The sequence below is a fragment of the Tetrao urogallus genome, assembly GCF_951394365.1.
Source record: "Tetrao urogallus genome assembly, chromosome: 1".
In the NCBI taxonomy this organism is placed as follows: domain Eukaryota; kingdom Metazoa; phylum Chordata; class Aves; order Galliformes; family Phasianidae; genus Tetrao; species Tetrao urogallus.
This window is the reverse complement of record NC_136813.1, coordinates 26,998,001-27,024,514: the sequence shown is the minus strand read 5'-3', so window position 1 is coordinate 27,024,514 and position 26,514 is coordinate 26,998,001. Positions and strand designations below refer to the sequence as shown.

Below are 26,514 nucleotides of genomic sequence, written 5' to 3'. Positions count from 1 at the left end.
ACTCAAATGCAACCTGATGCATTAAGTGTTGGATTATTACAAACAACAGTGAAAACCGGGGCCATTTGTTCAGTGATAGTAAGTTATAAATCCTTTTAACTGACACGTTTTGGTACATGAAGTCACAGCACTCACCACCTGACAAAGGTAAATTGTTGGCTTTGATTTGCACTTTGGAGACAGATGAATGGCTCAGTTAAGTAACTGAGCTAGTAACTTTCTGAAGACAATAGTGAACCAACTTCTCAGCCCTGGTCTCATCTGTTAGATCTACTATCTTCTGAATACACAACAGCTAAATGTCCTTAGTCTTTAAGCCATCTAGCTACACTTTAATGCACAGTGCAGTGAGATTTAAATCTGCAGCAAAGAAAAGAACTTTCTTACACCAGCTAAAGGACAAACACATTCTAAGGTGGCAACTGTTCAAGAGAAGGGAACAAACACAAAGAAACAACTATTACACAGTACACACTTAAAGAAAGTAACAATGAAGTTACTGGTGATTTGGTATGGATGATTTGAGAGTCCTCCAAAAAAATGGAAAGGTAGAAAAGCTAGTTGTTTTAAAGGTCGGATTTGAAGCAGAAACAAAGCTAGCAGAAAAAGAGGTAATATCCCATCACTTGGAGATGATGTTAAGAACTACAGGAAGAGAAGCCCGGATGCCCCTGAGGGCATTTCTAAGTCAATTTCCAAAGCTAACTAAAGCAAAGCAGTTACTCTCTGGAATTTTAAGAAAGACTAGAGCCTGAACTCATTGCACCTAAGTGAAGTGTCTAAATTAAGAGCCCAGTAAACCCACTCTCCCAGTTTATATTCTACGTGCTAAGGCACCTGTTCTATTCTGTGAACTGAACGCCCTTTTGAATGGGGCTCTCATCTGATTTAGTAGAAAGAGGTTAGAGCAATAGGCTCTAAATCTAAGCAACTTATTTATGTTCTGAGGTTAGATGGTCTGAAGTTTTTGAAGGCTTTGCAGGCAGAGTTTGTGCCCAGTGTCTCATGGTGAGCAAAAAGGAGTTAGCAGCCCAGCTCGCTGAGATTTAAGGGAGCTTATGAGAAGGAGATGGGAATGGCTTAATGCAGCGTACCCAAATGGAGATCTGTGAGCCAGCTTCCTCTCTCTGACAGCTTAACTGAAAGAAACCTCATCTGCTATTTAAGTAAAGGCATTTGCACTTTACTTTCAAACAGATAGCCGTTCAAAATTTCCAGCTATTAAGAAAGCTACATAATACTGAAGGCGTGAGAAGGACCTGCCCCACAGACTGTTTCCACCCATCTCCAGAGATCAGGCAGCATGTACCTACTGCTCTCCTGACAGCCTGCTGCTGCCTTCACCCGCTGCTGCCACAGGGACAGCAGTACGTGCTGCAGTGGAGCCAACATCACAGCAGAAGCAGTGAGAGATGGAGCTTCACCAGTTTCCTGTCCCACAGCCCTGGCGGTGATGAGAGCAGCAGCCACCAGAGGTGCTCACAGGACTGCCTGCTGATCTACCTGCCTCACTGACTCACCACCACAGGTACCTTTGCTGCTCCAGTACTGGGAGGCTGGGACCACACTGGTACCTCCAACCAGCACCTGATTCTTGGGATGAGAAAGATGGGTACCCTTACTGAGATCAGTCAAAACCTGGCACCACGTAGCCTCACATCTAATTTAAGAAGCTCTCACAAATTCATTCCTTGCAAATAGCTTTCAAATTTGCCAGAAAACAAAACAAAACAAAGCCAACCAAAGCCTATAGGTCAGAAGTATTTTTGGTTTTGCTATGACTCTCCATTTTGGTTTGTCCAAATTATGAACTGTAAAGTCACCACGTGCTGTCTCCCACTCACATTACACTGGGATAACCCTGGCAAAATCCCAAATTAAACTGTTTGCAAATATTTGTGGAACGACTACACCATTAAAAGAGCAGCAGAAACATGCTTCATCGAAGAGGAAGCCTAAGGAAATGCCTTAGGTTATCTAAGGCATTTCCACCAACCTTACGCCCTATCCCCAGACCCACCAAGGTGTTCAATTTCTGCTTCCTTACATTGTGGTGCTACTACAGGGAGCAACAATTCCAGACATTACAAAGTCCTGATATGAAGAAGAGCTGAAAAGCAGCTCAGTATCCCTTACGTGTACTGATCTTGGTTCCTGAAGCCACAATAAAAGACCTCAGGAGGTAAGACCACTCTCTAGGACTTTGAAAATGTATGCAAAAACCATGGCTCAGGAGCATAAATATTTAAATACCTTTAATAGTTAAATATTAATATATTTAAATACATCTTCCTATGCGATTTCCTTAGTCAAGCAGGTTGCAAATTCAGGCATTCAAGAGGTTACAGAAGTTAGATTTAACCATATGATCACAGTTTTTGACTGGACTGATAAACAGAATCATACATTCCAAACCAGAGAATTATTAAATAGCCTGAGTTGGAAGAGACCCACAAGGATCAGAAAGACCAGATTCTCACCATACAAAGGACTAACCAAAATTCAAACCTTATTTTTTACACAAAGTAACAAGTTGAGGCAAAATTAAAGTAAATTAAGGCCAAGAGTTTATCTCAAAATTCCAAACTTCTAGAGCACAACTCTGTAAAATAGGATTTTTGAAAAATGTAGTTTCTAGGGTAAAAATAAGACTTTTAGAAAGTATATTTCAGAAATGGTGCTCGCACTTCCTTTTTCCTGCTCTGAATGATCACAATTACATTAGTTTTAGTACTTAATTGTACATTTACTCAACTACATGTAAGTTAACAAACAAAACCAAGTTTGCCACAAATACAATCTCAAAGTATTTCCTCTTTAAACAACACAGAAAAGCAAAATATCTAAAACTTCAGAAATTACTTACGTTTATATCTGTATGGTAAATGAGAACACACAATGCTGGCAAAATCTGAAAAGAAGTTCATCAGTCATTACAAGAGAATAAAATTTGCTGTGCAAACATGAACCCAAATAGTGTCAACATAAAACTTAGCTTGAGGTTGAATTAGCATTTTACACTCATGTACTTCTCAGCAACTGCTCATTCCCCTAAAGTATGTATAAAAATATGTACCTTATTTAAAATTTGTAAAAACACAAAAAAAGACAGTAATATGTTTCAAAGACACAAAGTGTAGACTATATTTTGGAGGAAAACAAGCAAACATCATAGACATCTCCCCGATCATCAGTGTAAAGGGATTTTCAGGTGCTTCTCAAGTGGGGACTTGAAAACAACTGTATGCTCACAGCTAGTCAAAACACAAACTAAACTATATTCACTAGTCTATATTTATTTCCTCTTACTGAAAATAACTGTATTCCAATGATTCTGTTTATAGAATATAGACAGAATCATGTTTATAGTCTTTCTAGATAAAAAGTACGTTAACACCATGCAGATGTCAATTTTTCTTCTGTCCTTTTTAATATATAAGTAAGCAGTGTTATCTGTCAGCTTCAGATGAGTAGCTGTGCTGCTATCTCAGTCAAATTACTTAACAACTAGTAAGTGGCAGAAGACAGTGGCAAAAGACATGCATAAATTCACAGTATGACAGTGTGAAATATCTGGCCTCTAGTGCAGAGTATAAAATAGCATCTGTCTCATAATGCTGTATTTACCTCCTGAACTGTCTCCATAGGCGGTGGGGGGTCCTTATTCCTGCAGAGATTTACAATGACCCATGTGACGTTCCGAAGGAAGGTGATGGGAATGGAGGGATTGATGAAGGACAGAAGAGGTTTGACAACTCCCAGTGATATGACATAATCTCTACACTGAGGACCATCACCTACAGAAATGAAAATTGTTGTAAAAGAAATTACATTAAAAATGGAAAATCTTGAAATGTATGCAATGGCATGTTGGGATTCTGAAATTCTATGTTTCCTCACCAACAGTTTACTACTAAAAGTTCGTGTTCAATTAAATATACATTCATATGGATATGTATGTATATTTTAAGAGACACAGAATTTATCCTGCTAACATTTTGTGCAGCAAGTGACACAATTCTTTAGAAAACAACAGTACGTACGTACGTAATTCTGGCCACATGAAAAAATATATTAAGCCACAGAACTTAGAGGAAACATAGTCTCATATGATAATGTCAATGTTCAAAAGTCAAATTCTAAAAGGAAACACTCCCTGAATGCAAATCATCGTAAGAACAAGAGTTACCGATAATATTTCCCAGCGCCCAGACAGCCTGCTCACAAACGTTCTGGTGCGGAGAATGGAGTAGTCTCAAAAAGAGGGGTACTGCATCTATGGAATGCAAAGATTGGATTTGTTTTCAGTGGAACTCAAACACTGCAATAACCTTCTGAAATAATGAAAAACGGAATAACTGACATAATTAAAAATACTTCCATTGATTCATATTCAACACCTTCTCTACCGTGCTTTACACTAACGTACATGCTTCTGTTATGAAGGGCATACAAATCCTGTTAAACATTTCTACAAAAATCTCTAGAGGCAGAAAATACAAACCTGAGAACAAGCGAATTAAACAACAATGCTGTCCACATTTCAACATCTCCCCGTATTTTTCCAAGTGCTACCTAAGAGCCACAAGTACGTAGGTGCTAGGTTTAATTTCCTGGTAATTCAGATGTTAGTTATCCGAGATAGCAATACATACCTAGCAGAATGACATGCCTACTCATGCAAACGTGTTTCAAATCTTGATTTTAAGAAAATAGCTTCCTCCCAAGAAGCGGCTATAGTTAGCTTCCACGTGTAGTGAAGATTTACATCCATCTGCCATGCAGTGCTAAGACAAGTTTGTATTTGTTCTTATATAACAGAAGCAACACAGCAGATTAAGGAAGTGGTACTGATTTTTGGTTTCAATCTCTGCTGCATTAAATACACTTAAGAGCTAAGAAACCATCCCTCTGCTGTTGCTGTGAGCTATCTTCCCTCAGACAACTCATATTCTTTTTCACATGGGAATTCTTATAGCAGTTTTTAAACTCAACACATTATCATACTCATCCTATAGTCTTTCATGTAAAATAGATCAATTTATGTAGAAGGAAAAACTGTTTTTCTAGTAGAGACTGTAAGAACCAAAATGGCTTTGGAATTTTAAAAAACTACAACACGGTTTGTGAGCAACTGTGAATTGATACCCTGGTGATAATTTCACATGTGAGAACAAGCCAAAAAAAGTCCCTGATATGTTTTCATGAAAAAAAATGCGGAGGGATGAAGAATGAAGAGAACGTCGAATTCTTTCCCTGCCATGGATGAGTAATGGAGTAGATTTCTACTATGAGTTGGGAGGGACAGCAACACAATACTGTTCAGAACACTCTCTTTTCTTGTCACAACCATCCCACTTCCATTAGCTCAAGGGGAATATTCAAGCTTCCTTTTCTCTCTGACTACTGAAATTACACTGCAGCTGTACATGCATTCAACATATTTCAGAGAGGAGGGTCAGGTATGTAGTTTACACTTGACTGCAATCCTGCTTTTAAAGCAGAAATGAAAATACTTCATATTGGTACCTGAGCAGGAGAAAAGTCTGAGAAAGTGGGATCTGCAAGCTATCTGATCCACTGCTCTCAAAAAAATTAATTACTTCTGCTCCAAATTCGTTCCTGCCAAGATCTATTCTGTGTGAACAGTACCTTCCCTCTCTTGCTGGGTCCTCCAACTGCCATCTGTCCCTGACTGCTGAGGCCTTCTTTTGTGTTTAGGCTGCAGCAGCTCCCTCTGTAGCTGCAAGGGTCTATCACTTCATTCCTGCAAACCAGCCTTTATCTAAACACAGTTCAGAGTCCCTTGGTCACCTGCCAGAAAGAGGCAGCTAGGCTTTCAAATTAAACTTCCATATTCTCTTCAGAAGCAAAACTAAGGAAATATTTTTGCTTTTCTACAGTCATTTTATCAACGCTTGCTTCTTTTCAAGTGTTACCTGAACAGATTTTGGAGGGACGTATCCACCCTGAACTCCTAGCCTTTGTGCACCCAACAGCAATGCTTTCAACTCTGCTGTGCTGTGCATACGCACTTTTTGATTTTAATTTTCACTTTACAAAAAAAAAAAAATCAAATAACTAAGTCATCATTTTCCCATATAACAGCACTGAATATCAATATGTCTAGACAATTTGCTCTCTAACTGCTCAGCCATAGCTTCCCATTTAATGACAAAACATTGCGTTTAGCATCGAAGTGATTGCTTAAAGATAACCGTGTCAATGCACAAAAGCTACATATATAAACAACAAAAAAAATAACAGTTTGATTCAACTCAGCAAACATAATTTATCTTCAACTAACTTTAATTTCCTGTCTCTTGGTAATGGAAATCTCACTGGCTGGTTAGGAGCCAAAGCCAGCACAACAAACAGTGCGTACAGGAGAGGCGAATCACACAGTCAAGGAAAGGAAGGTAATTCTAACTCTGTATTTAGATGGGCAATTTTACATAACTACGTGTATTTAACAACTTTGCTAAGATTTATGAACGCACCATCGAAGTAGAAAGAATTACTTTCTAATGTAAGTTTTAGGTGTAGGGGAATTAACAGTACATGAACTCAAAAATCAACACTAGAAAGGACTAACATTTTTGTCACACTCATTGTATCACCTGTCATTCTCTATCTTCTTTAAGGGAAATTCAGGTCTGGGATCCTTAATATTAATCATTACTGACAAACAGATTAACCATTAAGAGCAAAAGTAGAAAGTTCTGAGAAAGAGGACAGGCACATATTTTTATTGTTTTAATAGTTTTGATAGCGAATGGTGTTTGTTATCCAAAAATCCCTTTTCCTTTAACCCCAAAAGCCCACACCCCCCAATAAACATATTGTAATACTTACTAGACTGTACAACAGCTTGAGTTTGTGCAGAAGTGCCTGATGCTATGTTAGTCAATGCCCATGCAGCTTCAAATTGTAATGAAGGACTGTAATGAAATAATTTTACAGTAGTAACTTGAAATGATCTTCAGATTATTTTATGGTTCACTTCAGCAATATTCACTGTATGCACTCCATGATGCCACATTTAAGCAGTGCCACCTGCCTACAAGATTTTTTTAGAAAAACTCTAAGCTTGGACAATTCAGAAGAACAGAGAGGAAAGAAAAACACAGATTTTACATTTACGAGCTTTTTAAACTGCTTATCATTCCAACCTCATGTTAGTAAAAAATAAAAAGAAAGAAAATCAGTAACACTTGTTGAAATATCCACCAACTAGTGAAGCTGACTGCTACTCAAATCAGCAGATTGCCTCCAGTATGAAATGAAAGACTTGTGGTACACAACGTCATAAAATTGGATTATGCCCCTCTAATAAGTAACAGACACCTCTTCACATTTTTAATGAAGAAAGTGCAACTGTCTTACTGCCAGTAGTTCTTAGCAAATTAATCATGGCTGACCACAACCAACAAAACCTTGTAGCCTTTCTAACATCACATCCAAGATCAAATGCAAGCAGATACACAGGGAGAAAGACTTTTGTCTGCTCTATCACAGACAGGGTACAGGTACACCAAAGGACAGCATCATACCAGTACTGATCCTAGCTTACTTATCCATCAATTGTTGTTTGTGCCAACAGCAGCCCAATAAAACAAAGCACAAAAACTTGTGCATGCAAATTTTAGAGGCTAAGAGTTGTAAAATCTATAAAAGAGTTTCAGGCTTACAGTGACTGCAGTAATAGCAAGGTGTCCAAGACCCAGAAGTAGCACAGAATATTTACTATGAGGTGACTACTTTTCATTTTTGACATCCTCCTCAATGTTTTACATACAGCCATATCACCTGCTTCCCTTAAGCTTTTCTCATGCATTGGTTTCCAAAGCATTTTCAGGAGTTATTGGGGATAGGATTGGAAAAGAAATAGGGATGGAGGTACAAGATGTGGAAATAAAAATTTGTAAAAACAAACAGCACGTGTAAGCAGCTATCTATAAACCTTACATTCTCGGATCAAATGCTTTGAAATTCTGAGCTGGTCCTCACGCACACAATTAATTTTTCTTCCCCCTGTGATCTGAGTGCCCTTGGGATAAACTTCCAGTTAACACAAACAACAGCTTTAATTATCTGCTTCACAAACTCTTAGCAAAATTTACCTTTACTGAACATTACATAGCAATCAGAATCAAAAGGATTGCCTAAGAAAGTGCTGAGTTCACTTTCAAAAGGCCTTTTCAACATTTACACAGATAAATCATACAAACAACCTAAATAAAATTCAACTTAAACTTTCACAGCACTGAACCATCTAATTCTAGAGGAGACAGGCATTTGTCTGCTTTCAAAACACTATCTGATTTGGACATTACTGCCTGCTCTTTTCTTAGTAACTCCTCTGCTAAACAAACTAGAAACAAAGCTAGTCACACTTCTTATTTTTTTGCAGTCATCCAATTCCACCCAAAATGTCAGTCTGCACTTTTTGAAGCTCCTAGCCCCTGTGGCTGCAGAAATGACTTTGAAAATGGAAATCCTGCAAATACATTTATGGCTCAATGAGACCAAAGATAGCCCAAAACATTTACCTCAAACATGTTAATCCCCATCTGTCTCAATAAGAGGCTCACAGATTGTGGAATACAGCACTTTTCATTATGTGACATGAAAGTCGTGCAACAACATGCACAACATTCTCTATCTCCTCTACTGAAGCTCTCGTTTTCCATCAAAGAATCAGAACACAAAGCGTGCTTACTGTGGTGTTCTATCACCTGAGGGAGCAGCACACAGTCAGAAAGCCCACCATGCAATAGGAGTGAAAGGAGCCACAAACTTGAGCTAATAACCCCAATGAAACAGATGACAACTGTATTCTTGCATACAGAACAGCCTTGTTTACAACCATACATACACTCTGCCTTCTCAAATGCCCACACGAAGTCTGAGGCAGGTTTCTTAAAAGTAGTTAACAGGAAAGTCTGCAATATTCAGAACCAATGAGAAATGTAGTAAGGTATACTCCATTAATTAGATATACTCAAGAAAGCACTAAAAAAGAAAATGACATCTCAGCAGCACAACAAACAATATTCCTGGAGAATTTATATTCTGCTGTCATGGAATCTGATCCATTGTGTTAGACTGTAACATGCTATGGATCCCCAGCTACTTTTGAACAGTCATCTGGATACAATTTTTCAGTGAAAATGAACATTTGTAAAGGTATACTTACTTATCATCCCTTTCTAAGCATTTTACCAGAATTGGCAAAATTCCGGATTTTATTAAGTCATCAATAGGTGGATTTCTGTCACTGGATAGGAGTTTTCTGTGAAATTCAATGTAGAAGTAAAATAAGTAACCTTCATCATGAAAAATGTGCAGAGAGTTCATTTCTGTGCCTCCGTTCATTCATTTTTACCTTGCAGCTTGAACAGCACTCAGCTGGATCACTGGGTTGTCACTTGTGGCGTTCTGAAATAATAACAACAACAACTAAAAATGCACAGAACAAGCACTGCTAATTAAAAACAAATACATGAAGAAATGAATGTAACGTACCTGCAGTATAGCTTCTAGTGTTACATTTTGCTTGAAAAGAAAAACAAAATGTTTCAGTCATTCTGTTGCTTTTGTTTCCTTCTTTTTCAACATATTATGCAATCACACTAATTTAAACAGTGCATCAGTTCACGATTTTGCTTTCAAGTAACTATAAGACTTCCACTGTTAAAGTAAAATCAGAATACTTTGTTTTGAGATACGAAAGCTATGGAAGTAATTCCCAGAATTGAGGGACTTACTGCTTTGAAGTCAGCATCAACATCAGAATCTTCTAAACTTTCTTCTTGGGGAACGTTTCGTTTTTTCAAAAGATGTTCATCTCTTTTGTTCTGGAAAGGAATGGCAAAAAATACATACATTCAATGCTAATTAGTAGGGTGATGATATCATAGCCCCTTTCAAAATAAGACTTCAAATAGAATCGCTTTTATAAAGCCATTTGTAACTGCAAACAGAATTCACAGTATTTCAGACAGAGCTATAGTAGTCCATGAAATCTGAATGGAAAAAAAAACTTGCAGTTATCAATTTTCTAACAAAATTACTGTACATGTAGATCTGGATGACATTCGTGTTCAGCCACATGTAACAGAAACTATTTTCCAGTGTAAGATCTTCAGCTAAACGTACTTTGAAGTTCCTTTGTTGCATTAGTTTTAACCCTGTGTCAGCCCTGTGTGTAAAGCAGCACTGACACCTGTGGCATTGCACAGTCAGCCTGCTCCAACAAAGCAGCCTCCAGCCACAGCTCCTTTAAGGAATTAGACAAAGCACTGCCATTTCAGTGATAAGGTAATGATTCCATATTTATACCTTTAATTAGAACGCCTTGAGCCCTAATTAAAAAAGAAGGGAATCAAATTGGTGCTTGCAACTGTATCCAGACACTTCTGCAATCTACAATGTCTTAAAAGTATTATTATTCCAAAGTATAAAGTGGCATTTTCCAAATGTTAGACTAGATTTTTTGCTTGCTGTGTCTAGAGATACAATTACAGAACACGATGATGCAGCATGTATATCTGAATACTTTTTTTTTTATATTTTAATAAGCACATTAAGATTTCAATCAAAGAAAAGCAAAACACTGGAAAAGTGCATTAAACAGCTATTAAAAGTGTATTAAACATCGGCCATATATATTATCCCAGCACTGAACAGCAGGCTTTGTGGTTTCCAAACAATTATCTGCTGCACAATCAGTGATGACTACGGAGATCGTATCGTATTATGCCTTGCTTCTAATGTACCCCAAGCCCTTTAAACTGAATTATGTTCAATGGAGCCCCTCACACAGCGTTTCTTTTGGAGTGAAGGAAGACAGAAATGAGCAGGCAGTTCAATGCTGAGAAGACACCATCACACAGACAAACTGTACTGGGTGGCTAACAGATGGATTCACCATGAAGACCTGTGTCACATTCCTGTTATTCTCCCACACCAAATACTTGGTGCTGCCATTCTAAGCAAAGAGCAAACACCATTCTACCTGAGTCAATCTGGCTTTGCTCAAGCACATTTTGCCACTGTTTGTCTAATTCACAGTCAATGCTTTGGCGACTGCAGGGAACAGATCTGATTTCCAGAGGCCCCTCCCAGGTGCAGGTCTGCATTATTCCCCTGTGAGGAAGCGGTTCCTTCCTGTCTCAAGATGGATGGCTCTTAAATAAGCACTTGTGCTGTGACTGTAAAACACACCAAAACTGGGAGAAGGGACTGATGCTGGAGGAATGTCCTGATGCCTTCAGTACTACCGTCCTTCTCCTTCCACCCAGAGATACCACTTCAGTTCACACTGGCCACATTGGAGTCCACACATGCATGAATGTACAGGGAGAAAAACAGTTATTAGGGTGCGCACCCTGATTCAGCATTCATTTCTTGTCTACAGAAAAGATGCAGGCTGAATTAGCTGGGGTCTTAGTGCAGAAGTGCCACTAGCTCTCTGCTGGAGCAAGTTAAACAGTTCACTGCAAATCACCAACTGGGAAGGACTGAGTTTCTTTGTCACTAGCAGCAAACTACAGTGATAAAAGGTAGTTTTCAGTCTGAGTTCCCCTTAAAGCATTTGACTGGATCATAAAATTCAGGGAGAGAGCCTTACAGGGTTTTTGTAAAGTATGTTTATTTTAAGAATTGCTCTCCATGGCCATTCAGCTGTAATATTTACTTGTTTTCAAACAGTGATTCGTTATCAGAGGTGCTCAGCTATGCGCTGCAACATCCTGCAATAAAAACAGGTGATCTTTACTCTTATATTTTTTAGAAATCCTTTTAGATGTAGGACTCATGCAGATCCCCTGATTGCAATGATGAAATAACCGGAATAGTCAAGAATTACAGCAAATGTGAACTATCTTTTTATGGAAATAAAAAAAATTCCAGTTAGAAAATGTCACAGAATCACAATGACCTGGGTTGAAAAGGAGCACAATGCTCATCCAGTTTCATCCCCCTGCTATGTGCAGGGTCGCCAACCAGCAGACCAGGCTGCCCAGAGCCACATCCAGCCTGGCCTTGAATGCCTGCAGGGATGGGGCATCCACAGCCTCCTTGGGCAACCTGTTCCAGTGCATCACCACTCTCTGTGTGAAAAACTTCCTCCTGATATCTAACCTAAACCTCCTCTGTCTCAGTTTAAAACCATTCCCCATTGTCCTATCACTATTTGTTCTTTCTAGTTTCTTGCTTATAGAAGCCTCCCATCACTAAAAAATAAAACAAAGCTTCTCTAACTGCAAATTCTCCTGTTTAGATGTTGCTTTTTTTTCCACACCTCTGTTTTAGTGGATTCCCCCACCACTGAATCCACTGATCTTAAGGAACTACCTTCATATCCAGGGAGAGAAAGGAGGTACCCTGCTTACTCCACACAAAATCACCTGTGCTGGGGCAGAACAGGAGAGAACAGGCACGCTTTAGACATCCTCCACTGAGATCCCTCCAAAATGTGGAAGGGATGAAAGAATCATTTCAAGTCAATCTTCCTACGTGGAAATTCAAAAGTAAGGTCCAAACCCTGTCAACTGTGTTTATGTTAAATAGATGCCATCCATTTGTAACAAAAACCACACTATTAAAAGGGACAGGAACATTAAGATATTCACACACATGTAGACTGCATTTATATCTAACACACATTTCTTTGACCCTCCTTTTTTTTTCCTCCGAAATGACTAGCTAGAAACAGATGAAACTGTATGATTCACTTGCTAGCTTGAAACATCTACGAGTTTTTGGATGCAAGAAGCAAAGTCACACTGTAACTGTGGTACTGAATACGGATGCATATCTCACTATAGATGTGTGCCTCCCTTCAAAATAAACATTATTTTGAGCTATCAGTGTTCATCAGGGTTGTGTCTCTACGACAATGCAACATACAGGCTGTGGTATCCAGTTACTCTAGAACACAAGAAGGAAGATGCATCTTGATAACCTCTCTCAAACATCCTGAAATACAAGGATGGTAAGAGCTGGAATATAGCTGAGAGTACAGAAATCACAGATGGAACAAAGCATGAATCTCTTTGTGGGTGACTGAACAGCATCTGCACAGAATGGAAGGAACAGCCTTCATCTGCCAAACAACTGGAAAATCACTCCCCACAAACACCAGGTGGTAACCCCAGAGCATACCAGTAGACAAAGCACTTCAGAAACACCACCTGGCTGAAGGTGTTATTCTTCAAGATGCACACTTCATGTTTATTCATAGTGAGTGAGCTTCTATACAAATACTGTAAGCTGACATAGTTTGCTTGAGTAATATCTAGAAAGGTGTGCACAAGTTCTCTCTGCTTGTGGCCCAGAAAATGGGTGGTGAACATATATATTTGTAATTAATTAATAAATTAATTTGAAGTTCCTCCAATTCCCTATACATCTTTCAGGGATTTGGACAAAGAGGGCATTGCTTGGCAATGGACACAGGAAGATCAGGAACAGAGAAGTAAATGTTTCTTCTTCAAGAAATTGTCCATATGCACACCGATGCAGTGGGTATCTCCAAACAGTACTCCCCACAAAAATCCTATTTACCTGGAACGAGGTTTCATGAATCCCTTGATGAAAAAACACAGAACTGTTCTAATGATAGAAAACAGCTCCCACGAGCAACTCTACAGATAGCAGGAATGAAATCATTCCACTGCAAAGCCACCAATAGTGAGAACTGCAAAGCAACAATATTTCAAATTCTGATCCATAAAACATACATAATCTAGGTTTAAAAATTTACTATGAATGCGGTGAGGTACTGAAATAGGAGCTCACAGATAAGCTGTGGATCCTCAAGGATGTTCAAGGCCGGGCTGGATGTGGCCCCTGGTCACCCTGATCTAGTAGGTGGCAGCCCTGCCCATGGCAAGAGGGTTGGAAATTGATAGTCTTTAAGGTCTCTTCCAACCCAAGCCATTCTAATGCTTCTGTGAAATCCTACTGAGGGACAGGGTCTCCTGACTAAAGAAGAATAGCACCAGACTACTAAGAAATCTTAACATGGTGAGACTGCATAACACTGAGAAGTCTTCCATTTCTAGATGCATGTTAAAAATGGCCAGAAAATACACCATAACTGAACTAATAAAAGACCTGGTTCTCCCCAGTTTCAGTAAGTAGCTCCCTGAAGAGCCCCTTACACCTGCAAACACAACAGCCAATTCCTTTGGCAGTATGAGTGTGCCCGAGAGAGTAACTCCTAATGTTGGTGTTAACCAAAATAAGCAGGAACAACCATGTAAGATATACTGCCCTCGTTTACCTGTAGGAGAGAACTGAATTTCCCAGGACACAACTGACCATAGCTAGAATTTCTGTGAATGCAGGCAACATCTTCAGGCTGTCAGTCATACAGTGCAACAAGCTCAGAAAGTATGATCTGAGCCAGGAAAAGTGAGATTGAACAAGAAAGTTCCTGGAGCTGCTCATTGTTTGCAGATGGTTGGACTGAAAAACTGGCAAGAACATACAGAAGAGGAGTGGAACTTCTGCATGGGCCTGAGGCAGACAGGTCAGCACTTACTGAAAAGCACTGAAAATTTCTTACTGAGAATATTTGGGGATGGAAGGCACCTCTGGAGATCATCTAAGTGAAAAAAAGAAAGAAAAAGAAAAAAAAAAAAGAAGCTGTTCTTATTAGCATGTCTTATAAATTCAAAACATTCATGGAACCTTCTAGTCTTAAAAAGCAGCTCTACGGCTATTTGAAACAGCAGTGTATATAGTACTTCCATAAACTGATTGCTCCCCTGCATAAGGTAAAATAAAACAGAATTTGAACCTTGGCATGATTTTAAAGCACTTGCATTTTGTCATACGGTGAAAAAAAACCTTATTTTTTTTTTGTTTTATCACAGCACCAGCTTCTGTGGGCATCTAAGGTGAAGGTGAAGACAAATAAAGCTGCCTGGATACAGCCACCCTGCTCAAAGACCGGTGGGAAATCTTTCAAGAGGAGACTGGAATTCCTGCTGAAGGGCAGGGCCTTGTCACCAAGGAAACAATGCAGGTCTTCTGCTTCAAAAGGGAAAGACCTCAACCACTGCTTGAACCACTCCTGTTACCTATAATGAAGTCTGCAAGTTTATTAGCAGTAGCTGACTGCAGGTTATGAGCTTGTCAGTGCTCTGGTAAAGATTACACTACAGATGTTTCCATACAAACAAAAGGTTTGTGGACATACATGACTGGTAAGAATGCCAAATAGGAACAATAACAATACCATGAGAGCACTGTGACGATCCATTCACAGCCTTTGATGATAGATACCCACCCTGCTTGCTTCACTGACAGCGGGGAGGTTAAATTTAACTACCACTAAGCATGCAAATTCTTGTTTACCTTCTTGGGTGATGGCCACAGGATTAAAAAAAATGCCTATCAATGCAAACAAGATGGAAGAATTCTTCTGGTCAAAAATGATATCCATTAAGCTATGTGCTGAGTTCAGCTTACTACCTCAGACCATGGCAATGGGACATGCTAGTGAAGTTGTGAAAGGTGTTAACAAATACATAATCATATATTCTTCTCAACTTTTCTTCAATTGAGAAGCTTCAAGTGAAAAGAAACAAGTAAGTGTTTGCCTTCAGGTGAAAGAAACCTTATCAAACACTTCTTCACATCAGGGAAAGGTCCACAAACAGTGTCCAGTAAGGAGATCTGAGCAGTCCGGACATCTCTTCTAAGGTGCCACTGCTAAAAGAGAACAAACTGTGCTAATTATTAGGGTTTTCACTTAAATATAATTTCAAAATCTTTTAGATTTACTTTTGATTGGAGTGGGGCACCTGAGAGCACTGGCTGCAGTCTGTCATGAAAGGAATAAAATGCCTGCAGATCCAACATCAGAGTGGCAAAGAGATGCTCTGAAAACCTCTGCTGAACAACCTCTTAATGAAAGCTTGAATGGATTTCTAGAAACAGCTCTGGGATATGAACCTGGGGAAAGATTTAATTTCTTTAATTGTTGGGAAAGGACCATTAGTTGGCTCTACTTACTGTCTTATTATTACCGTCTTACAGAACTTATTAACACCTACAGAGATTTAAGGGCATGACAAAGGGAAAAAAAAACAATCAGAAAGCCTTGAGGTGATACCATAAGAACATGTTCTCCAGCCATCTGTTAAGCATACAAGGATGCTATCCAGAAAAAAAATAGCAGTGATCTTGGGAAGTGAAGAAAACTAGATCTACATCCTACAAGTTAGGAAAGTGAAGGCTCTAACAGAAATGAATCTGGCCCAGGATGTTAAGGGCAACAAGATGAGTTTCTGTAAGCGCATCTGTAAAAAAAGCAAGACAGGGAAAATAGGGGCCCACTGTTGAATGAAACAAGAGACCTGGTTATAGAAAACAGGGAAAAGGTCAAGGTACTTCTTTTGCTTCAGCTGTTATCAGCAGGACGGGTCTTCGGAAATGCCTGGATTCAGAGATCAAGGGTGAAGGAAAATGTACCTTTGATGGAAGAGGTTCAGGTCAGGGCATTTAAACAAATCAGACACAAAAAAAATCCAGAGGTCCTGATGAAATGTATCCAAATGTGCCGAGGGAGCTTGCAGACATCACTGTGAAGCCACTCTGTAATTCCTTATCAATCACAGCAACCGGGAGAAGTGTTCAAAGACTGGAGGAAAGCAAACATGATGCCTCCATTCTCCAAGAATGGCTAGAAGAGGACACAGGGAACTACAGGCTGATCTGTCTCATCTTGGTCCCTGGAAAGGCGATGGAACAGCTAATCCTGGAAACCACTTCCAGCCCCACAAAGGGAAAGAAAATACCAGTAATAGTCAGCATGGACTCATCAAGGAGATATCACACTTGACCAAACTGAGAAGCTTTGACAATGAAATTACCAGCCTGATGGATAGAAGGGGGAGCTGTGAATACAGCAAGGCCTTTGACACGGTCCTTTGTGAGATTCTCAAAGATAAGCTGTTGATGAATGGACTGGATGGGCAGTGACTTCGGTTGAAAACTGTCCTAACTACTGGCCAGTAGCACAAAATCTTAATAGAGACTAAGAACTAACAGTGAATCCCAGAGGACAACATTGCGTTCAGTCCTTTTTAACATCTTCATTAATGATCTGCATCACGGGACACAGCGTATCCTCAAAGTTTGCAGAAGATGCAAAATTGTGAGGAGTAACTGAGAGAGCAGAGGATTGAGCTGTTATCCCAGCTTAAACAGTCTGGAGCTGTGATGATAGGAACCTGTGGAAAGTTTTACAAGGAGACATACAAAGCCCTGCACCCTGGAACGAACAGCCCCAGGCACCAGGACATGCTGGTGTCCACCCAGCTGGAAAGCAGCTCTGTGGAAAAGCACATGGCAGTTTTGGCAGGCATCAAGCTGGACACAAGCCAGCAATGTGCCCCCATCAAAAGAAGGCTAATGGATCCTGGGCTACACTGAGAAGATCTAGGAAGGTGATACTTCCCCTCTACTCAACAATGGTGGCACATCTGGACAGCTATGTCCAATTCTAGGCTCCCCAGCAGAAAGATGTGGAGATACTTAAGAGAGCGTAGCAAAGAAAGACAGAGACAGTGAAGGGACCAGTCCCATGAAGAAAGGCTACGGGAGCTGAGACTGTTCAATCTGGAGAGCAGGGGATCTCACCAGTAAATCCCTGAAGGTAGGGTGCCAGAGGTCAAAGCCAGGCTCTGTCAGTGATGCCTGGTGCCAGGACCAGAGGCCATGGGCACAAACTGGAGCACAGGAGGTTCCTCCTGAACACCAGGAGCCCTTCTGTGCTGCGCAGTGATGGAGCACTGGCACAGGCTCACAGAGGCTGTGGGGTCTCCTCCTTGGGGATCTCCCAGAGCTGCCTGGATGTGGCCCTGGGCACCTCTGCTAGGCCCTGCAACCTCAGCCATTCTGTGAAACAACACACACAAACAAAGGAGGTTCTGCTAACTAACCTGAACACATCTCTAGAGACGTTCAAGAAATGCTTAGATGTTACACTAAACAACATGGTTTAGTGGGGAAATATTGATGGTAGGTGGACGGTTGGACTGGATGATCTTAATATCTTTTCCAACTTTGGTGGTTCTAAGATTTGTTTTTCCTTTTGCACTCTCATCTTCCCCACCACAGTCCTTCCAGTAAGATGAAGACAGATCTTTCTCTTCAAGGCTCGTGACTGTAGCTGGCAGGTACTGCACACATAAGAAATCTTATTTAAGAAGGATCAGAGTAGAGAAAAGTACTGTATGCCAGAGAAGCAGGTAAATGGACGTATGCCCACGGCTCCTTAATCCACACACTGGTTAGAAAATAACTGCTGCGTATTGCATCAAAGTTAATTGTCAATTAGAGCTTTCATGAGCTCACGTCTGTGAGCTCTCAGACAGCTGAGTTTGCCAAAGTCAAAAATAAATACCTTGTGAGGGACCTGGAAGTTTTTAGGGTTCTAGTTAACGCATGATAAAGGAGGACAGCATCCTCTGTTTCTGCTGAAGTTTGGATATAACGCTTCAAATGAAGGGTAGCATGTGACCTAATGGCTGTACTAGCACTAATAAGGCTAAGTACTATATTTCTTAGAGCAAATAAATAGTCCAAGTTGAGAGCTTTATCCTCCCTTAAAAAAAAAAAAAAAATTACAAAAATTGCCTAGAAGCAAAGGATCCCTAAGAGCAATATAGTTACAGGTTCCATTCAAGTACAGAACTTTAAACTGAATCCTAATTCTCCTCCATCACTACATATTGAGAAGTTTAAAACTGGCACCATTATTTTATTTCTCTGGCAAGAGAGGTGGCTACTTTTAAACCTCTTAGGACCCACTGTTGCACTGTTGCACAATCCAAGACCCTCTTTTCACACTGAAACAGGCTGCGCAAGGAGGTTGTGGAGTCTCCTTCTCTGGATATATTCAAGACCCAGCTGGATGCCTTCCTGTGCAGCCTGCTGTAGGGAGCCTGCTTTGCAGGAGGGTTGGATTCGATGCTCTCCAGAGGTCCCTTCCAACCCCTACAATTCTGTGATTCTGTGAATCAAAGAAGCATAGCAGGTCCACTCTCAAAGTGTTAAACACTAAATTGAAGTGTTTAGCAAGGCCAATATGGAATCAGAGAAGGACATCTGACTAGTAGGAGTGTCATCTGACTGTCATCTGACAGTGCCAACCCAGGACCGGGCCAGCGTTCTGATGGACAACTGCTATGTCAGAAACAACTTCACTTGCTCAGCTGATACACAAATACGTGGTTGGGAAAAAGAAATGTAAAAAAAAGCTGAAGTTGCCTTCTAAATAAGAGCTGCAGCATGCTACAGAGACAGCATAAGGTTAATATATTTTTGAAACACTGTGTTGCAACTTGATGTCTGGAATTTCAAGAGAATAAGCACCTTACATTAATGCACACAAATTGTTTATTGCTGTTCAAAGCTGTGATTTATTTATTCCATCTTACAAAAGAGACATGTAAGCAACTTCACCAGATCCATTGATTTAATAGTTATAAGTTGATTTAAAAGACAGATCTGTACCTATCCAGTCCTTCAATTGTAGGAATCAAGAATATGTATTATATGTATATATTTGCTTGTTTTCTTCAAAAGCCAGGTGCACACTTAGCATCTGGATAGCTGGGATTGAGAAGAGACATCCATGAAGGGACACAGATGGATCACTGAAGTCATGCCAACAGAGGCATTTCCTGAATTTGACACACTTGTGCTAGAGTAGCAGTGTTAGCTGTAAAGATGGAAACTGAAACAACAATATTACATCTGATCCACTCTACTGCTGGAACTTACTGAAATTATTTACTCTCTATATTTCAGTCCCAAGTCTATATCAGAAACAGTGGCCTCACATCTGCCACAGAGTTCTTGCAGAAAACCAGGTGGCCACCAGCAGCAGTAGTTCAGTTGCTGCAAATCAACAACTTGGATGCACGTTGAATCTCTTGTAACGCAGATGACTTTGGGTGTCTGCAATGGAAGACACTCAGCAAACACTCCAAGAGAACACAACTTCCTGTTTTCAAGTGTTCTGCAGCTGCTGTTCACTCATGATTTACAGCACGACCTACATCCAGTGCTTACATGTCTTTAAGTGCGTAACAGACCTGTTCATGTGATGGAATACTTGTAAGCAGTCTCACAACTGAAGCAGCTGTATGAGGATATGCTGCATTAGAGAAGCCATCTTTTACTGCACTGCTTTGCTAATGGGCGTAGGCCTGCCCAAGTGCTAGGAATGGCTCTCCACAGCATAGCTCAGTTACACAGCAAGTTTTACACTGAGTCAACATGCTGGCTCTGAAAAACAGAGGGCCTCTGCCATAATAGCAGCTGAATTTCATGATGATAATTCAAATATCAATTACCTGAATCCCATTTTAGTAAAAGCTTGCTTATTTAATTTTCCACTTGCTAGCTGTTTGTACATACACAGACAGGTTTCTCCACAGCTCAGTTTCTCTGTCAGGATTGATGAGGCCATAGTCAAGTTAAGCTACACAAAACTTTCAGACACGTTCAGCTAGTTTCTTTGATTAGGAAAATATGAAAGCATTAAACAACTTTTAGATGATGCATCACACTCATGTAAGTACTCAAGATTTTTTTTTTCCAGTCATCTGGGTCCACTTAGGTTTCTCTAATGATCCCTTGTATTCTAAGGATAGATCTCACAAGCATTTTTTTGTAATATCATAATGGAAGACAGGAGTTTCCATAAAAACTCAAAAAAGAAAAAAAAAATTTTTTTTTTTAGAAGAACAGAAGGATCCCAAAAAGTATTAGCATAAGATTCTTGGTATATCCTACAAAAATCAAGTAAAAGATTTATCAAAAAAAGTCAACACAGCTCCATCTCACCTTGATGTTAACAAGGCTTCTGACTTCTCTTGGTGTGCAAACAATGCACAAAACAAGTTTCCATGAACGTGGGGGGAAGATGCACTTTCAAGAACGCCCTATAAACATGATCAAGTGAATTAAATGGCAGAATGGAGAAATGCATCAAAGGGAGACCTGAAGGAGCTTTGCCCGAATCTGGAATATTCAAAGCATTCACCTCCATCAAGTCACTCAGGGAATACCAAGCTGAGGAGGCTTTGAGGAATATTGGAAATCAGAATGGAAATTCAAGTCAAGGAAGTCTGGAAAAAGCATATGGAATTTAGAAGAAGCCATCGTGTCTAAAACTGCATCTACTGAACTACGCAAGTAGAGCACCAACAACTACCCTTGTTTTGTGGTACTAAAGGCAGTGTCCAAAGGATATTATGGATCACAGACTGAGTTTTACTTAACAACATACTCAATACAAATAGGAACACTGTAAAGAATTGCCCTTCACTGTCCTCAGCACGATTTAAACCTCAGCTGAGGCTCTACACTTCCAGAAGAATGCTGGCAATCTGAAACTGATGAGTACCTAAATTTAGGTATTTGCACATAAAGAGGGAAGAACTGCATTTGCCTCAACAAGATAAGCCTAAAAGGAACAAGATCTATCTTGAAGTACACTGAAGGTACCCTCCTCTTTACATATATGGCCCAGATGTAGTTCAGCTTGTGGACATGTCCTCCAGCAGCAAGCCTCTGAGATGCCTAGAAAGGCTGTTGGAAATATTTTATAAATGACAAAGGTGCAACAAGTCCTGTATTTAGGCAGAGAACTGAACCAGATCCAGTTCTCATGGTTATTATCTTCCCAGCTATGCTGGCATTTAACCTATATAACCAAAACCTGACCCTAAAAATCAACTTCCTCCACAGTACAGAAATAGTATTTTCCAGAAAATAAAACATGCTAACTATGGTGGTTTCACACCACTGTTGGGCAACTCACCTCCACTGCACTGCTTTTACTCTTCCTCCTCAAAGCAAGGGAGAAAATACAATGAAAAGGGGCTCAAAGGTTGAGATAAGGACAGGGAGATCACTCACAGGGAAAACAAACTCACCACGGGGAGATCAATGTAATTTAGTGCTTACTGCTAACAGACTGGAGCAGTGAGAAATTAAAAGCAAAAAACACCTCCTTCCTCCTACTGTGAGCAGCACAGGGGAACAGGTTGTGGTCAGTCCACAACACTTTGTCTCTGCTGCTCCTTTATGGTCACCTTCTGTCCCTGCTGCCCCATGGGCTCCTCCATAGGATGCACAAGGATATCTGCTCCACACAGTACTCCAAGGGCTAAAGGGGAACAGCCTGCTCTCTCCATGGGCCTCTCATCGGGCTGCAGAGGAACCTCCTGCCCTCCTTCTGCATTGATGTTGGGGGCTGCAGAGCTGTTTCTCTCCCACTTCTCTCTCCCCTTTCAGCTACTGTTGCACAGAGGTTTTTCCTTTCCTTAAGTCTGCTGTCTCAGAGCACAACCATCACTCACAGCTCAGCTCCAGCCAGCAGCAGGTCTCTGTTGGAGCAGCTGGAGCTGCCTGTGATCTGACACAGGGCAGCTGCTGGGAGCTGCTCACAGAGGCCAGCCCTGCAGCCCTGGCTACCAAAATCTTGCCACATAAACCTAATACAGTAACTTTCATATCTTCTAAGTGCTAAAACTCTTTTCCCCCATTCAGAGCTTCAAACATTCAAACAGCTGACAGCTTCACAATAATATGAGAACTGGTACAGAAAGCATTCATTTCCAAGGCATAAATCTGAGTAAATCAGTACTCAGTTCTGCTCTACAGAGCCTATGGACCGGCAGAGTAAAACTAACATTAGAAACCACAGTTCATAACCTACAAATACACAACTTCTCTATACAAGTCTGAGGTCAAACAGCAAAGATTATGGGAAAACGTTCAGCAAAGATACCAAGGCATTATAAGAAAATCAACACTGATAAACAGAAGCACTCACCTTCCGCAATTCAATTGTAACTTCGTTTCTGTGTCTTCTCATAGTCTGGAAGAAAAAAAAAAAAGAAAAGAATTTATATACGAGTGAAGCGTTGTGTATGTTTTGGAATCCATTGTTTCTAGGTCAAAAGTACACTCATTCATTCAAAGACAGGGAAAACAGTGTGTATAATGTAGAACTCAATCTCTCCTAGTAAGATGCATGAGTTGTTCTGTTCTTTTTTAAAAAGAGATTACACACCTTACAGAAAGCTTTGCTATAAACCACAATAAATATCCTACAGACAGAAAATATTTACTTCTCCACAGAGTTTCACTGGAATTACTCTTCTGGTGTTTATGTACATGCATGAAAAACAGCAGCAAATACAGGTTCAGACAGTCTCGAGATTCCTATGACCACACTCATGACCCAAACACATAACCTACGCCTATCATCTGGCCAGAATAGGCCATGAGTGACAGCAGACAACTGAGTTCAATGCAAAGACGGGTTAGGCTCGTGGCAAAAGGAAACCAAGTGGTACAATGGCATAGAATCTACTTCAAATCTACAGCCTAAACACTGTAAGGGAAAATGAGCCCATACAAGCCTTAATTCCCGGAAGATACCAGGCATTCAATATGCATTCTCTACAATACAGTTATCCCTCTTAGCTAAGAGGGATTAAAAGAGTCAGTAAGAACAGTTTATCTTTGTGAAAGCACTCTCCCTAGGCTCATTTTACAGTGGAGAAGGTGTACCATCAGAATGTAACCAGAAGAAAATCAGGACTGAATGACTGCTGGCAGCCTAGAAAGATCAGCCACACTAACTAAAACTTACCTGTTAAAATACTTCCAGTGTTCCATTCTTACTATTGACCTTCAATGCCACTTTCGCTCCCTTTGAGTTAGAGCAAATAACTTCTGTCAAAATGAGCAGTACACAAAAACCAACATTACTGCCCACCGGCCATCTAGGGTAACACTGAACATCCTAAAGCTCACACACGGGTAAATGAAATGAGAGCTCTTCACATGAGCCTACATGGGATGCAGATTCAACATTACCCCTGGCTTTACTGCTCTCAATCCGTTTGCACTGCAGTATCCATTTAATTATCTTAGGCTGACTTAAGCATAAGGAAGACTTGTCTTCCTGTTCCGTGCTTGATTAACCAACTCAGGTCAACACAAGTCTCATTTCACATCTACAAGCATGAAACGTGCTCCCTCAAACAAGACAAGTCCTCACTGCACTAAGAGGACACTCGCACCACAGCATCTACCAGAACCACACTTTTCCCCTCCCTCACCATTTTGTTATACCACTTGATCCCTGCGACCACCTACGCCCGATTGCTGAGGTATGGGAAGGAATTGGAGAGCTAGGGAATGGGTGAAAAACCCAAAAAGATGAAGAACTTGTCAAGTCACTGCATGCAGCTAGCTTGGTCAGTCATTCAAACTGCTAGCCAACTAGAATTTTATACTTACTTTAATAACTAAGTCAAATCTAAGACCACTAAATAATCTAAAAATGCTTTTCAATACTTCCCATCATAATTCTGCTCAGTTAGACAAACCTGTCTTAATTTTCTACTACGAAGCTTTTTTTTGGATCATTCTGAACATGCTGGACACCAAACCTTCTACATTTAAGCCATACCCCAGCACGACCCATCAGTTAAGCTCAGCACCCTTTAGCATCTCCCCTCACACCAAATCCAATACTGTAAGCACCAGATTATGGAATTTCAGAGGTCTAATAGATGCAAGGCAGAACACAGCTTCCAGTTTGATCCCAAATTATGATTTCCACCTGCATTTTCTCAGTTATCTGTGACTGTACTCGAGAATATTTTCCATTGAACACACAAAAAAATCAGACCACATTTGAAACTCCTTAGGGGATAACCATAACATTTGTCACCTACCATTCAACAAACAAGGCAGATTTAAGAAAAATACGCCATTTCAACTGTTTAGTAGCTGACTGCTGTAGTAAAAACAGTGTAGCACCAAGCAAGCATTACTATTCATTTCATCAATTTATCTCTAGCAATACTTTAATTGAAGATGGTTACTCAGAGTGAACTCTTCACAAAAGCTCTACTGGGAAGACTCTAAGCTTCTTCCTAATGACAAGTCGTTCACTCAGCTCTTCTATTGGGTTTTATCTTCGCTTCACGCTTCCATTATTTCAGCCCCAATGATCCTAACCTATTACAATCCCGTCTCAATATTGTTCTTCACTAGTTGTTTGCTTTTAACAAATTGCTTTTCAAAACATTTGACTACTGCATTATGGTTTTACACTTGACGTGCAAGAAATCTCCCATCTCTTCCTCATTTAGAGAGCTATCACTCTTCAGAAACATTCTTCAGAGAGCTTATCAACTTCGTGGACGTTTTTCTGAGTAGCTGAATACATTTTCTGAGCTTCCATACGTGTCTTAAGGCAATCTCCACATCACCTGAGTTTTACCTTTTTAGGCATTCTTCTGCATTTTCTTTTAAGCTTTTTGTACACAGTTTGACATTTGAAGCAGTGCCGGCAGGTTTTCTTCCTTTCCTCCTTTAAAAGACACAACGCAGGCAGTATGCACCACTAAGTGCTGAGCTGCTCCTCCATTAGCAGAGCAAGCAGGAGATGTCACCTAGACAAAACTTCACTAAGCACTAAGGACTCCCAGGGGGAATCCAGCTCCATGTCATCACCATGCCTTTAAAAATCCAGTGTGTCAGGGGACCCAGGGCCATGCAAAACTCAGCAGTGCAGCATTAGGGCTATGGTCTCTCCCACACATACATGGAACAGAAGAGCCTATGAGGGTTACACCTGGCTGCCATGCTCTGACCGTGACCAGATGCACACTGACATGATTTCTAGCCTGATGATGCAAGCATTTGCGCCTCTGGCCACTAGATACTGATATATGACCACAGATTCCACACCAAACACGTCAGTTGTTGGAATTACAGAGTGTATGTGAAAAATACACACACGCATACGAGTATGCACCAGCCACGTTTCTTAGCTTTACGCCTTCTGCTTAATTAAGATTTGTTTACACTGCTCCCCCTTCTTGACTATCTCTTCTCTCCCACAGGAGCAGACAATGATCCAGTAGTGAAGGAACTGCTCCATGACAGATCTCAATGCAGTTAGGCTAACTGTGCCTTGACGGATCTTGCTTCTAAACCCAGAAACATGCTTCACTCATCTGATGACAAGGAAGCCAGGTGCCATACAGCACCATGCTATGTACTGGACCTATCTGCTGAGCTTTTGTAAGCTTTCAAGTGTGCAGATTGATAAGCACAACCTGTTTTTATTTTATGCAACAAGCTTAGTGAATTAATTAGAATTTCTTAGAAAGTAGGTATAGAAAGTTCATGCTTCAGATGAATTATTTTAGAAATACAGCAGTTATCAGCATCTTCTTACAGCTTCAGAAGCAAACAGAACATAACCCAACAGCTATAAACGAAGCTTCCCTTTAAGGAAGCATTACCACTTAAGAACAAGCTTTCATATGACCTGCAAGCCCCAACATGTACAGAGTCGGTATGTATTATTTACAAGAGATTTACACCAATGGAAAGCTTAAACATATTCCCCAGCTAAAACAGAAAATGATTTCCCAACCTAAGCCC

General features: G+C 40.3%; 1 protein-coding gene across 1 annotated transcript in view; it reads right to left on the bottom strand.

The window, feature by feature from the left end:
• The window catches only part of KPNA3 (karyopherin subunit alpha 3), a gene marked incomplete at its 3' end in the record, with an annotated part of 49,754 nt that overhangs the window by 7,717 nt on the left and 15,523 nt on the right, over positions 1-26,514 (bottom strand). The window contains exons 2-10 of the mRNA XM_079545535.1: positions 22,874-22,918; positions 9,771-9,860; positions 9,529-9,558; positions 9,389-9,441; positions 9,200-9,295; positions 6,856-6,941; positions 4,190-4,276; positions 3,628-3,797; positions 2,867-2,911 (exon numbers count right to left, since the gene is read on the bottom strand). Coding sequence (XP_079401661.1) covers positions 2,867-2,911; positions 3,628-3,797; positions 4,190-4,276; positions 6,856-6,941; positions 9,200-9,295; positions 9,389-9,441; positions 9,529-9,558; positions 9,771-9,860; positions 22,874-22,918 — 702 coding nt within the window. The remainder of the gene's footprint in view (positions 1-2,866; positions 2,912-3,627; positions 3,798-4,189; positions 4,277-6,855; positions 6,942-9,199; positions 9,296-9,388; positions 9,442-9,528; positions 9,559-9,770; positions 9,861-22,873; positions 22,919-26,514) is intronic.